Source organism: Melanerpes formicivorus, unplaced genomic scaffold (genome assembly GCF_026170545.1).
Source record: "Melanerpes formicivorus ecotype bairdi unplaced genomic scaffold, bMelFor1.0.p_v2 SCAF_85, whole genome shotgun sequence".
NCBI lineage: Eukaryota > Metazoa > Chordata > Aves > Piciformes > Picidae > Melanerpes > Melanerpes formicivorus.
Genome location: NW_027142437.1, coordinates 98,505 through 112,790, shown reverse-complemented (window position 1 = coordinate 112,790; position 14,286 = coordinate 98,505). Strand labels below are relative to the sequence as shown.

The window sequence follows — 14,286 nt, the reverse complement described above, 5'->3', positions numbered from 1 at the left end:
GACCAGCAGCAGCCCCTCCACAACCTCCTCTCAGGTAGATGTAGACAGCAATGAGGTCTCCCCTTAGCCTCCTCTTTTCCACACTAACCATCCCCACCTCCTTCAGTCTCTCCTCATGATCCAGCATGGAGACTCCTCCAGAGTCTTGTGGAGTTCTTGAGAGCTGGAGGCTTGGGTGGGGTGTTGCCATGAGAGGAGATTGGCTCTTCCTGAAGTTAAAAGGAGTGAGTTTCCTTGCAGACACTGAAATCTGAAACACTTTGTTGGTTTCTCTTTCTTCTTCTTTTTGTTTCCCCCCCCCCGATAGCTTGGAATAAATAGAGATGATGCAGGCCGAAAAGTGAATGCATCCTAATCAGCCACATCTGTCTATAAACATGTTCTGTTAGGTTGCTATGAAACTTTTTATTCCTGGAGGATGAGAAGATGACTCTGATCTCTCTGATCTTTCAGGCTGTCTTAAAGCTGTTGCCCCTTAGCCAGAGAGGGGCAGGGGGAATTGGGTGCTCAGACTTCCAAGATTTGCAAAACTCAGTCTCTTTTTGTCTAAGTAGAAGTAGCTCAGGGGAGGGTGGAGTCATTGTTTAAAGGTTGCTTGTAATCAAAGCCTGCATTTTCCTAGTGTTTTTAATCCTGACAGCTGTGGGATCATAGAATCACAGAATCAATAAGCCTTCAGAGATCATCAAGTCCAACCTGTCACCCAACACCTCGTGGCTACTAAACCATGGCTCCAAGTACCACATCCAATCCCCTCTTGAAGACTTCCAGGGATGTTGACTCCACCACCTCCCTGGGCAGCACATTCCAGTGGCCAATCTCTCTTGCTGGGAAGAATTTGTTCCTAACATCCAGCCTAAACCTCCCGTGGCACAGCTTGAGACTGTGTCCTCCTGTTCTGGTGCTGCTTGCCTGGGAGAAGAGACCAACCCCCACCTGGCTACAACCTCCCTTCAGGTAGTTGGAGAGAGCAAGAAGGTCTCCCCTGAGCCTCCTCTTCTCCAGGCTAAGCAACCCCAGCTCCCTCAGCCTCTCCTCACAGGGCTGTGTTCCAAACCCCTCACCAACTTTGTTGCCCTTCTCTGGACATGCTCCAGCAAGTCAACCTCCTTCCTAAACTGAGGAGCCCAGAACTGGACACAGGACTCAAGGTGTGGCCTAACCAGTGCAGTGTACAGGGGCAGAATGACCTCCCTGCTCCTGCTGGCCACACTCTTCCTGATGCAGGCCAGGATGCCATTGGCCTCTTGGCTGCCTGGGCACACTGCAGGCTCATGTTCATCCTACCATCAACCAGCACCCCCAGGTCCCTCTCTGCCTGGCTGCTCTCAGCCACTCTGACCCCAGCCTGTAGCACTGCATGGGGTTGTTGTGGCCAATGTACAGCACCTGGCACTTGGATGTGTTCAATCTCCTGCCCTTGGACTCTGCCCATCTGTCCAGCCTTGTCCTGGTCCCTCTGCAGAGCCTCTCTACCCTCTAACAGCTCAACTCCTGCCCCCAGCTTGGTATCATCTGCAAACTTACTGGTGATGGACTCATCAATATAGATCATCAGTAAAGATATTGAAGAGGCTGGGGCCCAGCACTGATCCCTGGGGGACACCACTCGTGCCTGGCTGCCAGCTGGATGTGGCACCATAAGCCATGCTATGATTCAGTGATCCAGGTTTGGAGAAGGGGAAGGAATTGCCTTTCTCATCCATTAGACAGGGCTGTCACCCTCCTCTCTTGAGTCATGTTTGTCTCACATAGCCTTGTTTGCCTTATTGCTTCCCTCACTGCTTGCCAGAGGGCATCAACCTGTTCAGGTGGCAGGAACTGGGGATGTTTATCAAGCTGGGGAGGTTAATTGAAATGGGCACCAGCATGATGTCTTTCTTCAGAGGCTGAGGTCTCTGGTTTCAGATCACTTAGGGGTTCTACTTCCTCCTGGGGTTTGTGCTGGCTTGCTTTGGGCTGCGTGGCTGACACAAGGGAGAGGAGTGCATTCCTTACCTGGGGGGGGGGAGATGAGCTATGAAATGACCAAAGTATCCCTGGGTTGTCTGCTTGAAGTCAGATTCCAGCTGCAAGCTGCCTCAGCTGGTTTGCCAAAGGTGATGTGAATGCTGCTGATGAAAATGGATTTCCTTTAGACCTTTTGAAAAAACAATGTGTCCACTTCTGGGCCCCTCAGTTTCTGAAGGACATTGAGACACTTGAAGGTGTCCAGAGAAGGGCAACAAGGCTGGGGAGAGGCCTTGAGCACAGCCCTGTGAGGAGAGGCTGAGGGAGCTGGGGTTGCTTAGCCTGGAGGAGGCTCAGGGGAGACCTTCTTGCTGTCTAGAACTCCCTGAAGGGAGGTTGTAGCCAGGTGGGGGTTTGTCCAGTTTGTGACACCAAGTTAGGAGCAGATGTTGGTCAGTTAGAGGGCAAAAGGGCTCTGCAGAGGGACCTCGACCGACTGGACAGATGGGCAGAGTCCAACAGGATGGCATTCAACAAGTCCAAGTGCCAGGGGCTGCACTTTGGCCATGGCAACCCCATGCAGAGCTACAGGCTGGGGTCAGAGTGGCTGAAGGCTCCCAAACAGAGAGGGACCTGGGGGTGCTGATTGACAGCCACCTAAACATGAGCCAGCAGTGTGCCCAGGTGGCCAAGAGGGCCAATAGCATCCTGGCCTGCATCAGGAACAGTGTGGCCAGCAGGAGCAGGGAAGTCATTGTGCCCTGTGCTCAGCACTGGTTAGGCCACACCTTGAGTCCTGTGTCCAGTTCTGGGCCCCTCAGTTGAAGAAAGATGATGAGACACTTGAAGGTGTCCAGAGAAGGGCAACAAGGCTGGGGAGAGGCCTTGAGCACAGCCCTGTGAGGAGAGGCTGAGGGAGCTGGGGTTGTTTAGCCTGGAGAAGAGGAGGCTCAGGGGAGACCTTATTGCTCTCTACAACTACCTGAAAGGTGGTTGTAGCCAGGTGGGGGTTGGTCTCTTCTCCCAGGCAACCAGCACCAGAACAAGAGGACACAGTCTCAAGCTGTGCCAGGGGAGGTTTAGGCTTGAGGTGAGGAGAAAGTTCTTCTCTGAGTGAGTCATTGGTCATTGGGATGTGCTGCCCAGGGAGGTGTTGGATTCCCCATCCCTGGAGGTGTTCAAGAGGGGATTGGATGTGGCACTTGGTGCCATGGTTTAGTCATGAGGTCTGTGGTGACAGGTTGGACTCAATGATCTCTGAGGTCTCTTCCAACCTTGGTGATGCTGTGATACTGTGATACCTCAATGCAAGAGAGATGTGGAGGTGCTGGAGGCAGGGCAGAGGAGGGCAGGGAAGGGCCTGGAGAATAAATCTGATGAAGAGCAACTGAAGGAGCTGGGGGAGGTTCTTATTGGGGTATTATTATTGGGATATTTCTGTTTTGGGGGTGTTATCCTTGGGGGATTCTCATTGATGTGCTCTGATGTATTTTGTTGAACTGTTACTGAGTTATTGCTGTTATGTGTTGTAGGTAAAGATAGAGTTTTCAACACCCCCTTGTGTGAGCAAGGAATTGTTGGCTTTGGGATTGGAGTTGCTGTTGCAGGTGCCACAGCCATTGCAGAGATCCAGTTTGCAGATTACATTTTCCCAGCATTTGATCAGGTTAGTACCAAGAGGTTTGGAGGAAGCCCAGAGAAGCCCTTGTGCCTGCTCAGATTCCTCTTCTGTTGCCATTACTGCTTGGTTTGAATGGGTGGTTGCTGCAAACCTACCCACAGCTGCATTGCTCATGTTTCTGCATGCTTTGAGCAAGCAGGGAGCTACCAAGGCCACCTTGAAGGCTTACTTCACTAATGGCAGCTGAAGAGGTGGCTTGAAGCAAATGTTTATTGGTTTCACTTTGGGGTTTGTGCTTGTGTTGGCTTCAGCAGCCTGAAATGTCTCAGCTGTGTCTTCCCAGCACTCTCTCTCCTCCTCTGTTCTGCTACAGCTCGCTGTGTTCTCCTCAGGACAAGCTGCAGATCTGAACTGGTCTGATTGACAGGGTGGGGAATGGGGGAATCCACTGGGTTATGTGGCTGCTTCTGAGACTAACTGAGGGAGGTGCTCCCTCCCCTCTGCCCTGCTGACACCTCACCTGGTATATTGCATCCAGTCCTGGGCTCCCCAGTACAAGAGGGAGAGGGATCTGCTGGAGAGAGTCCAACAGGGAGCTGCCAGGGTGATGAAGAGACTGGAGCACTGCCCTATGAGGAGAGGCTGAGAGCCCTGGGGCTCTTTAGTCTGGAGAAGAGAAGACTGAGAGGGGATTTAATAAATGTCTATAAATATCTGGGGGCTGGGGGTCAGGAGGGAGGGGACAGGCTCTGCTCACTTGCTCCCTGGGATAGGGCAAGGGGCAATAGATACAAACTCCAGCACAGGAGGTTCCACCTCAACATGAGGAAGAGCTTCTTCACTGTGCAGAGCACTGGCGCAGGCTGCCCAGGTCGGTTGTGGAGGTTCTCTGGAGACTCTCAAGTCACATCTGGATGTGTTCCTGTGTGACCTGTGCTGGATTCTATGGACCTACTATGTCAGGAGGCTTGGACTTGATGACCTTTGAAGCTCCCTTCCAACCCCTAAAATCCTATGGTTCTATGATCTCCTCATGGGCATTAGGAAATGTTTGCCTTTCTGTTGGCTGTCAGGATTCCTTTGCTTCTGACATGATGCTCTGAATCATGGAATTGTTAGGGTTAGAAGGCACCTGAAGGAGCATCTAGTTCCAACTCCCCTGCCATGGGCAGGGACTCCTCACACTAGATCAGATTGCCTAGAGCCACATCCAGCCTGGCTTTAAAAACCTCCAGGGGTGAGGCTTCCACCACCTCCCTGGGCAACCTGTGCCAGTTTCTCACCACCCTCATGGGGAAGAACTTATCATAGTATCATAGTATCAGTCAGGGTTGGAAGGGACCACAAGGATCATCTAGTTCCAACCCCCCTGCCATGGGCAGGGACACCCCACACTAGATCAGCCTGGCCAGAGCCTCAGCCAGCCTGGGCTTAAACACCTCCAGGCACAGGGCTCCAACGACCTCCCTGGACAACCCATTCCAGGGCTTCACCACTCTCATGGGGAAGAACCTCCTCCTCACATCTAGCCTCAATCTCCCCACCTCCAGCTTCACTCCATTCCCCATAGTCCTATCATTACCTGAGATCCTGAGAAGTCCCACACCAGCCTTCTTGTAGGCCCCCTTCAGATGCTGAATGCCATGCATGGGGCAGGTGCAGTTCTGTTGTTGCAAGTCTTTCAGAGGCTTCCTGGCCCCCAGCTGAGAATCACAGAACAGAACATGAGTAGAATCACAGAATCAACCAGGTAGGAAAAGACCTCAGAGATCATCAAGTCCAACCTATTACCTAATACCTTTCACTGAGCTGACTGCTGCCTTTGTGTATTGACCTCCCCAGATCGTTAACGAAGCAGCCAAATATCGCTACCGCTCCGGAGACCTCTTCAACTGTGGAAACCTCACCATCAGAGCCCCCTGGGGCTGTGTGGGTCATGGAGCACTCTATCACTCTCAAAGTCCAGAAGCTTTTTTTGCTCACTGTCCAGGAATAAAGGTACTGTGCTCTTGTTTTCTGAAGAGCGATTTGGTTGGGTTGGTTGTTTCGGTGGGCGTGTGTGGAGGGTTGAAATTCTCCCCAAGGGAAGATTTCAGAAGGACCTTGAGACACTTGAAGGTGTCCAGAGAAGAGCAGCAAAGCTGGGGAGGGGTCTGGAGCACAGCCCTGTGAGGAGAGGCTGAGGGATCTGGGAGTGTTTAGCCTGGAGAAGAGGAAGCCTGGAGAAGGAGGCTCAGGGGAGACCTTCTTGCTCTCTACAACTACCTCAAAGGAGGTTGTAGACAGGTGGGGGTTGGTCTCTTCTCCCAGGCAAGCAGCACCAGAACAAGAGGACACAGTCTCAAGCTGTGCAAGGGGAAATTTAGGCTGGTGGTGAGGAGAAAGTTCTTCCCAGCAAGAGAGATTGGCCATTGGAATGTGCTGCCCAGGGAGGTGGTGGAGTCACCATCACTGGAGGTGTTCAAGAGGGGATTGGATGTGGCACTGGGAGCCATGGTTTCATTAGTCATGAGGTGTTGGATGATAGGTTGGACTTGATGATCTCTGAAGTCTTTTCCAACCTTCTTGACTCTATGACTCCATGATTCTAGACTCTGCCTTTTGAAATGTGTGTCTTTGTAGAAATAGCATGGCTCCTTGTGTAGTTTTTACAAAGCATTGCCTGAAAGCAGTTGGTGTTTTATCTTGACCTTCAAGCTTGCAGGTCTTGTTCTCGATGAACTCAAACCCAGCCCTTCAAGTGTCAATCCAGAAGTGCAGAAGAACCTATGGTTCAGATTCATTTGCAGAAGTCCCATAACTGCATATTGTCTCCCAAGTTACTGGAGGAAAGACTGGGTATTACAAGCTGGCAAGGGTAGGACTGATGTTTGGGTAAGAGTCATTTTCAGACCTGCCCTCCTGTTACACTCTGTAGCAGCTTCCTGACTTAATTCCTGTCGCTTACTACCAAGGAGCAGAGGCTGCCCCCTCCTCACTCCAGCCTCCCTTCAGGTAGTTGTAAAGAGCAATGAGGTCTCCCCTCAGCCTCTTCTCCAGACTGAGCAACCCCAGCTCCCTCAAAGGGTGCTCAGGGGAAGGGCTGGAATCATTAGTACTGCAGACAAGACTTAGGATAGGATAGAATAGGATAGATTGGCATGGAGTGGAATGGAATGGAGTGGAGTGGAGTGGAGTGGAATGGAATGGAATGGAATAGAATAGAATAGAATAGAATAGACCAGACCAGACCATACCATACCATTTTGGAAAAGACTTCAGAGATGATCAAGACCAACCCATCCCCCAACACCATCTAATCAACTAAACCATGGCACCAAGTGCCTCATCCAGTCTCCTCTTAAACACCTCCAGTGATGGTGACTCCACCACCTCCCTGGGCAGCACCTTCCAATGGCCAATCTCTCTGTCTGGGAAGAACTTCTTGCTGGGGTGACAAGGACATTGCCTGATGCTTATAGCTTACCTGCTGTTCTGAGGATGTATGTTTTATGGATCAGGCTGTCTTCCAGAATGTCCATATTGACAGCCCTTGTTGGGCAGACCATTCCCATGTTTGAGAACCCTTTCAGTGAAAAAATACTTCCTGATATCATGGTGCAGAAGGGAACTATCCAAGCCTCATCCATGAGCAAAACCAAAATGCAGGCTTTGGTGTGAGTCAGTAACAGAGCACTGATGTTCACACACTTTGGAAGAAGAGACCAATCTAGACAGAGGGTTCTTTAAAGTAGGGAATGGAATGGAATGGAATGGAATGGAATGGAATGGAATGGAATGGAATGGAATGGACCAGACCAGACCAGGTTGGAAGAGACCTTCAAGATCATCGTGTCCAACCTATCATCCAACACCACCTAATCAACTAACCCATGGCACCAAGCACCCCATTAAGTCTCCTCCTGAACACCTCCAGTGATGGTGACTCCACCACCTCCCCAGGCAGCCCATTCCAATGGGCAATCACTCTCTCTGTGTAAAACTTCCTCCTGACCTCCAGCCTAAACCTCCCCTGGCACAGCCTGAGACTGTGTCCTCTTGTTCTGGTGCTGGCTGCCTGGGAGAAGAGACCAACCTCTGCCTGTCTACAACCCCTCTTCAGGTAGTTGTAGAGAGCAATAAGGTCAGCCCTGAGTCTTTGCTTGGTTGTTCATTCTTGGTTGAGGAAGCTTGGAGCTGAATTGCAGTTTGAACAAACTATCTAAAACCACTTACTCTTTTCTTCACAGGTTGTTATTCCAAGGAGTCCTGTTCAGGCCAAAGGACTGCTGCTGTCATGCATAGAGGATAAAAACCCATGCATATTCTTTGAACCTAAAATACTGTACAGAGCTGCAGGTAAAGATTTGCATCCTGTATTTTCCTATGAAGCAGCACCTAGAGTAGAATAGAGTGACAGTCACAGCTAAAGGAATGCTGTAGCAAAAGTCTTGACTGCTTTTGGCTATAGTTCTGTTTGGAGGCTGTGTTCTTAGAGGAACTGTGGTAATTCTGCTGGAAAGCAGCCCTGAGGAGAGAGACTTGGGGGTGCTGGGGGAGGAGAAGCTCAACAGGAGCTCTCAGTGTGCACTTGCAGCCTGCAAAGCCAATCAGATCCTGGGCTGCAGCAGGAGAAGTGTGGCCAGCAGGGCAAGGGAGGTGATTCTCCCCCTCTGCTCAGCTCTGGGGAGACCCCACCTGGAGTACTGCCTCCAGTTCTGGAGCCCCTATTGCAAGAGGGATGTGGAGGTGCTGGAAAGTGTCCAGAGAAGGGCCATGAGGATGAGCAGAGGGCTGGAGCACCTCTCCTATGAGGACAGACTGAGGAAGTTGGGGCTGTTCAGTCTGGAGAAGAGAAGGCTCTGAGGTGACCTCATTGTGGCCTTCCAGGATCTGAAGGGGGCTACAGGAAGGCTGGGGAGGGACTGCTCAGGATCAGAGGCAGTGATAGGACTAGGGGGAATGGAATGAAGCTGGAGGTGGGGAGATTCAGGCTGGAGGTGAGGAGGAAGTTCTTCCCCATGAAAGTGGTGAAGCCCTGGAATGGGTTGTGCAGGGAGGTGGTTGGGGCCCTGTCCCTGGAGGTGTTTAAGGCCAGGCTGGCTGAGGCTGTGGCCAGGCTGATGTAGTGTGGGGTGTCCCTGCCCATGGCAGGGAAAATACCTGAATTCAAAGCAGAAAGGAAGCTTTGGTGTATGAAAGGATAGTTAACAGCCTGTGCAGTGTCAGTGGTACACAGTGATTATGAATCAAAGGAGAAGATGAGTCACCCTGACATTATCAGGTTTAGGCATCCTGTGGAGGACCTACTCTGCTGTTTTCTGACCTTTGCAGTTTCATTTCATTGTGCTCCATGCAACCTGGGTGGGGTAGAAATAAATATGCCTTGCATCAGTGGTTGCTATAGACACAAGGCAGGTAAGAGGAGAAGCTGTGTGTTTTCCCTCTGCTGGGCAGAAAAAGCAGCAGATCATGCAGGCTTGTCAAATAATCCTCTGCTGGCTCTTCTGTTTTCTCTCTCTCTACAAGGGTCACCCCTAAACCAGAGCCCCAAGCTATGTGGGGTGTCCCTGCCCATGGCAGGAGGGTTGGAACTAGATGATCCTTGTGGTCCCTGCCAACCCTGACTGATACTATGATACTAAGCACCACATCCCTTAAACACATTCAGGCTTGGAGACTCCACCACCTCCCTGGGCAGCACATTCCAATCCCTGACCACTCTTACCATCAAAAAATGTTTCCTAATGTCCACTCTAAACCTACCCAGTGGCAGCTTGAGGCCATTCCCTCTTGTTCTGTCACTAATTCCCTGTGAGAAGAGACCAGCAGCAGCCTCTCCACAACCTCCTTTCAGGTAGTTGTAAACAGCACTGAGGTCTCCCCTCAGCCTCCTCTCTTTCACACTAACCATCCCCAGCTCCTTCAGTCTCTCTTCATCAGATTTATTCTCCAGGCCCTTTACAGCTTCCTTGCCCTCCTCTGCCCTGGCTCCAGCACCTCCACAGCTCTCTTGCACTGAGGTGCTCAGAACTGGACACAATCCTCAAGGTGTGGCCTCCCCAGAGCTGAGTCCCAGGGGACAATCCCCTCCCTGCTCCTGCTGGACACAGCATTGCTGATCCCAGCCAGGATGCCTTTGGCTTTCTTGGCCCCCGGGGCACACTGCTGACTCCTCTTCATCTACTTGTCCATGAGCACCCCCAAGTCCCTTTCTGCCAGACAGCTTTCCAGCCCCAAGCCTGTAGCCTTGCTTGGGGTTGTTGTGCCCCAAGTGCAGGACCTGGCACTTGGCCTTGGTGAAGCTCATCCTGTTTAACACTGGCTATGGATCCAATCTCTCCAAGTCCCTCTGCAGAACCTCCCTACCCTGGTGCAGATCACCCCTGACACCTAACTTGGTGTCACCTGCAAATTTGCTGCTGCCCCACTCTGTGTCTTCACCCAGGTCATCAGAAAGATGTTAAACAGAAGTCCCAACACTGAGCCCTGAGGAACACCACTTGTGACCAGCTGCCAGCTGGATTTAACTCCACTGACTACCTCTCTTTGGACCTGTTTGTCCAGCCAGTGCTTTACCCAGCACATAGCAATTACATCTTTGAAAGAAAGGCTGACTCAATGTAGTTTTGGTCTATTAACATAGAAAATAGTTTTAATGCCTATTTTTGTGGGATCATATTGAATACTAAAGGAATCTAATGCTGATTTTTTTTCCCCCTTGCATTTTCATTTATTCAGTGGAAGAAGTTCCTGTGGAGCCCTACCACATTCCACTGTCTCAAGCTGAGGTGCTGCAGACAGGCAGTGATGTGACAATGGTTGCTTGGGGCACTCAGGTCAGTAAGCTTCCTACAAGCTATTTCTCATCCAAAAAAGCCTGGGGTGAGGGTTAGGTGATCACAGGATGTTAGGGGCTGGAAGGGACCTCCAGAGATCATTGAGTCCAACCCCCTGCCAGAGCAGGACCATGGAATCCAGCACAGGTCATACAGGAATGCAGGTCTTGAAAGTCTCCAGAGAAGGAGACTCCACAACCTCTCTGGGCAACCTTTGCCAGTGCTCTGGGACCCTCACAGTGAAGGAGTTCCTCCTCATGTTGAGGTGGAACCTCCTGTGCTGGAGTTTACATCCCTTGCCCCTTGTCCTATCCCAGGGTGCAAGTGAGCAGAGCCTGTCCCCTCCCTCTTGACCCCCAGCCCTCAGATATTGGTTGTAGCCAGGTGGGGCTTGGTCTCTTCTCCCAAGCTACCAGCACCAGAACAAGAGGACACAGTCTCAAGCTGTTCCAGGGGAAGTTTAGGCTGGATGTTAGGAAGAGATTCTTCCCAGGAAGAGAGATTGCCCATTGGAATGTGCTGCCCAGGGAGGTGGTGGAGTCACCATCACTGGAGGTGTTTAAAAAGAGCCTGGATGAGGCCCTTGGTGCCATGGTTGAGTTGATGAGATGGTGTTGGGTGATAGGTTGGACTCAATGATCTCTGAGGTCTTTTCCAAGCTGGTTAATTCTGTATTTAGTGCAAAGAAGACTTGGAGTGACATCAATCAGAAAACCTGTGTGCTTTGGAGCTTGGAAAATGTAGGCCAAGTGTTAAGACAGACAGTTCTTTTGATGTGAATAGTAACAGCACAGCTGTGCAGCCCTAATCCAGAGTGAGGAGCTGGCCAGACCAGGGGTGTGGCTGTGCAGCACAGCATGAGGACAGATGCTCAGTGCACACTCAGTGAATCCAGGGTGTCCTGGGTGTGTCAGGCTCCTGCAGGTCAAAGGTGTTGGAGGAAAGATTGGATATGGCACTTAGTGACAGCCTGAGAGAGTTGGGGTTAGATTGGAATGGAATGGAATGGAATGGAATGGAATAGAATAGAATAGAATAGGATAGGATGGGATAGGATAGGATAGAATAGAATAGAATAGGATAGGATAGGATAGAATAGAATAGAATAGCATAGAATAGAATAGAATAGAATAGAATAGAATAGAATAGAATAGAATAGAATAGAATAGACCAGGTTGGAAGAGACCTTCAAGATCATCGTGTCCAACCTATTATCCAACACCATCTAATCAACTAACCCATGGCACCAAGCACCCTGTCAAGTCTCCTCCTGAACACCTCCAGTGATGGTGACTCCACCACCTCCCCAGGCAGCCCATTCCAATGGGCAATCACTCTCTCTGTGTAAAACTTTCTCCTCACCTCGAGTCTAAACCTCCCCTGGTGCAGCCTGAGACTGTGTCCTCTTGTTCTGGTGCTGGCTGCCTGGGAGAAGAGACCAACCTCTGCCTGTCTACAACCTCCCTTCAGGTAGTTGTAGAGAGCAAGAAGGTCACCCCTGAGTCTCCTCTTCTCCAGGCTGAGCAGCCCCAGCTCCCTCAGCCTCTCCTCACAGGGCTGTGTTCCAAACCCCTCAACAACTTTGTTGCCCTTCTCTGGACACCTTCCAGCAACTCAACATCCCTCCTACGCTGAGGGGCCCGGAACTGGACACAGGACTCAAGGTGTGGCCTAAGCAGTGCTGAGTACAGGGCAGAATGACCTCCCTGCTGGCCACAGTGTTCCTGATGCAGGCCCCTTCCTTCCAGCACATTCCAATGGCCAATCTCTCTTTCTGGGAAGAACTTCTTCCTACCTGTTGTAGACAGCAATAAGGTCTCCTCTGAAATTGACCGTTGGAATGGGCTGCCCTTTGGAGTCACCATCACTGGAAGTGTTTAAAGAGCCTGGATGAGGCACTTGGTGCCATGGTTGAGTTGATCAGATGGTGTTGGGTGATAGGTTGGACTGGATGATCTCAAAGGCCTTTTCCAACCTGGTTAATTCTGCATTCTGTATATGTTAACTTACTGCTTGCATTCAGTGTGCATCACTGAGAACATCTTAAACAGCAGCAGGTGTTTACTTACTGACAGTCCCTTGCCTTTTTAGGTCCATGTGATCAAGGAGGTGGCATCAATGGCTCAGGAAAAGCTTGGTGTGTCCTGTGAAGTGATTGATCTGAGGACTATCTTACCCTGGGATACAGAGACGGTTTGCAAGGTGAGGAAATTCAGGTCAACTTAAAAACACAACCAAGCAAACTCCACTCCTAAGAACAATTTAACTGCAAGGCGTGGTGGCTGGTATTGTTGTTTTAAAGGCCTATGGAATGTATAGAAATTGTTCTGTGTCATATGTGAAGGATCACAGAAATGTTCAGGTTGGAAGAGACCCTCAGGAGCACCAAGTCCAACCCAGAACCCTACTCTACAAGGGTCACCCCTAAACCAGAGCCCCAAGCACCACATCCAAACCTCCTTGAAACACAGCCAGGCTTGGGGACTCAACCACCTCCCTGGGCAGCACATTCCAAGGCCTGACCATTCTTGCCATCAAAAAGTGTTTCCTAATGTCCAGTCTAAACCTACCCAGTGGCAGCTTGAGGCCATTCCCTCTTGTTCTGTCACTAATTCCCTGTGAGAAGAGACCAGCAGCAGCCTCTCCACAGCCTCCTTTCAGGTAATTGTAGACAGCAATGAGGTCTCCCCTCAGCCTCCTCTCTTTCACACATCCCCAGCTCCTTCAGTTGCTCTTCATCAGATTTACTCTCCAGGCCCTTCACAGTTTCCTTGCCCTCCTCTGCCCTGGCTCCAGATCTAGACAGGTTGGACTTGATGATCTTTGAGGTCTCTTCCAATGTTGGTGATTTGGTAGTGTGAGATGTGCCTGCCCATGGCAGGGGGGGTTGCAACTACATGATCCTTCAGGTCCATTGCCTCTTGTTCTGTCACTAATTCCCTATGAGAAGAGACCAGCAGCAGCCTCTCCACAACCTCCTCTCAGGTAGTTGTAGACAGCACTGGGATCTCCCCTCAGCTTCCTCATTTTGTTCTGATTGAAACCATTACACACCTCAACACTTAAGTCAGATAGTAGAGATGTTCAGAGAGGGCAGATCAGGCACATCTCCTTGCCTGACTTTCTGTCTATATTTGAGTGCCTGAACAGGGTAGACAAGTGTTCTGTCATTTGGTAGTTGTTCTGCAAAAGGGCTTGCTAAGGTGGAAGCAGCTGAAGTGTGATAAAGGGAACGTGAGCTGTTGGTCTGCTGCTTTATGCCAAAGATTGTCTGTGTTCACAGGATTCAGTTTACTTTATGTTTGCTCAAGAGACTGCCAGTGGGACTGGATGAAGCAGGTTATGGGAGGGAAAATCCATGGTGCCACATCCAGCTGGTGACCAGTCACTAGTGGACTCCCCCAGTAATCAGTGCTGGGCCCTGTGCTCTTTAACATCTTTATTGATGGTCTGGATGAGGGCATTGAGTCCATCAGCAGTCAATTTGCTGATGACACCAAGCTGGGGGCAGGAGTTGATCTGCTGGAGGGTAGAGAGGCTCTGCGGAGGGACCTGGACAGGCTGGACAGATGGGCAGAGTCCAAGGGCAGGAGATTGAACACATCCAAGTGCCAGGTTCTGCACATTGGCCACAGCAACCCCATGCAGAGCTACAGGCTGGGGTCAGAGTGGCTGAGAGCAGCCAGGCAGAGAGGGACCTGGGGGTGGTGGTTGATGGTAGGCTGAACATGAGCCAGCAGTGTGCCCAGGCAGCCAGGAGGGCCAATGGCATCCTGGCCTGCATCAGGAAGAGTGTGGCCAGCAGGAGCAGGGAGGTCATTCTGCCCCTGGACACTGCACTGGTTAGGCCACACCTTGAGTCCTGTGTCCAGTTCTGGGCCCCTCAGTTTAGGAAGG

At 50.9% G+C, this 14,286-nt stretch overlaps 1 protein-coding gene across 1 annotated transcript in view; it reads left to right on the top strand.

Moving 5' to 3' along the window:
* The window catches only part of BCKDHB (branched chain keto acid dehydrogenase E1 subunit beta), a 74,436-nt gene that overhangs the window by 23,557 nt on the left and 36,593 nt on the right, over positions 1–14,286 (top strand). Inside the window, exons 4-8 of the mRNA XM_068165168.1 lie at positions 3,483–3,616; positions 5,414–5,569; positions 7,801–7,909; positions 10,292–10,389; positions 12,481–12,591. Of these exons, the coding sequence (XP_068021269.1) occupies positions 3,483–3,616; positions 5,414–5,569; positions 7,801–7,909; positions 10,292–10,389; positions 12,481–12,591 (608 nt within the window). The remainder of the gene's footprint in view (positions 1–3,482; positions 3,617–5,413; positions 5,570–7,800; positions 7,910–10,291; positions 10,390–12,480; positions 12,592–14,286) is intronic.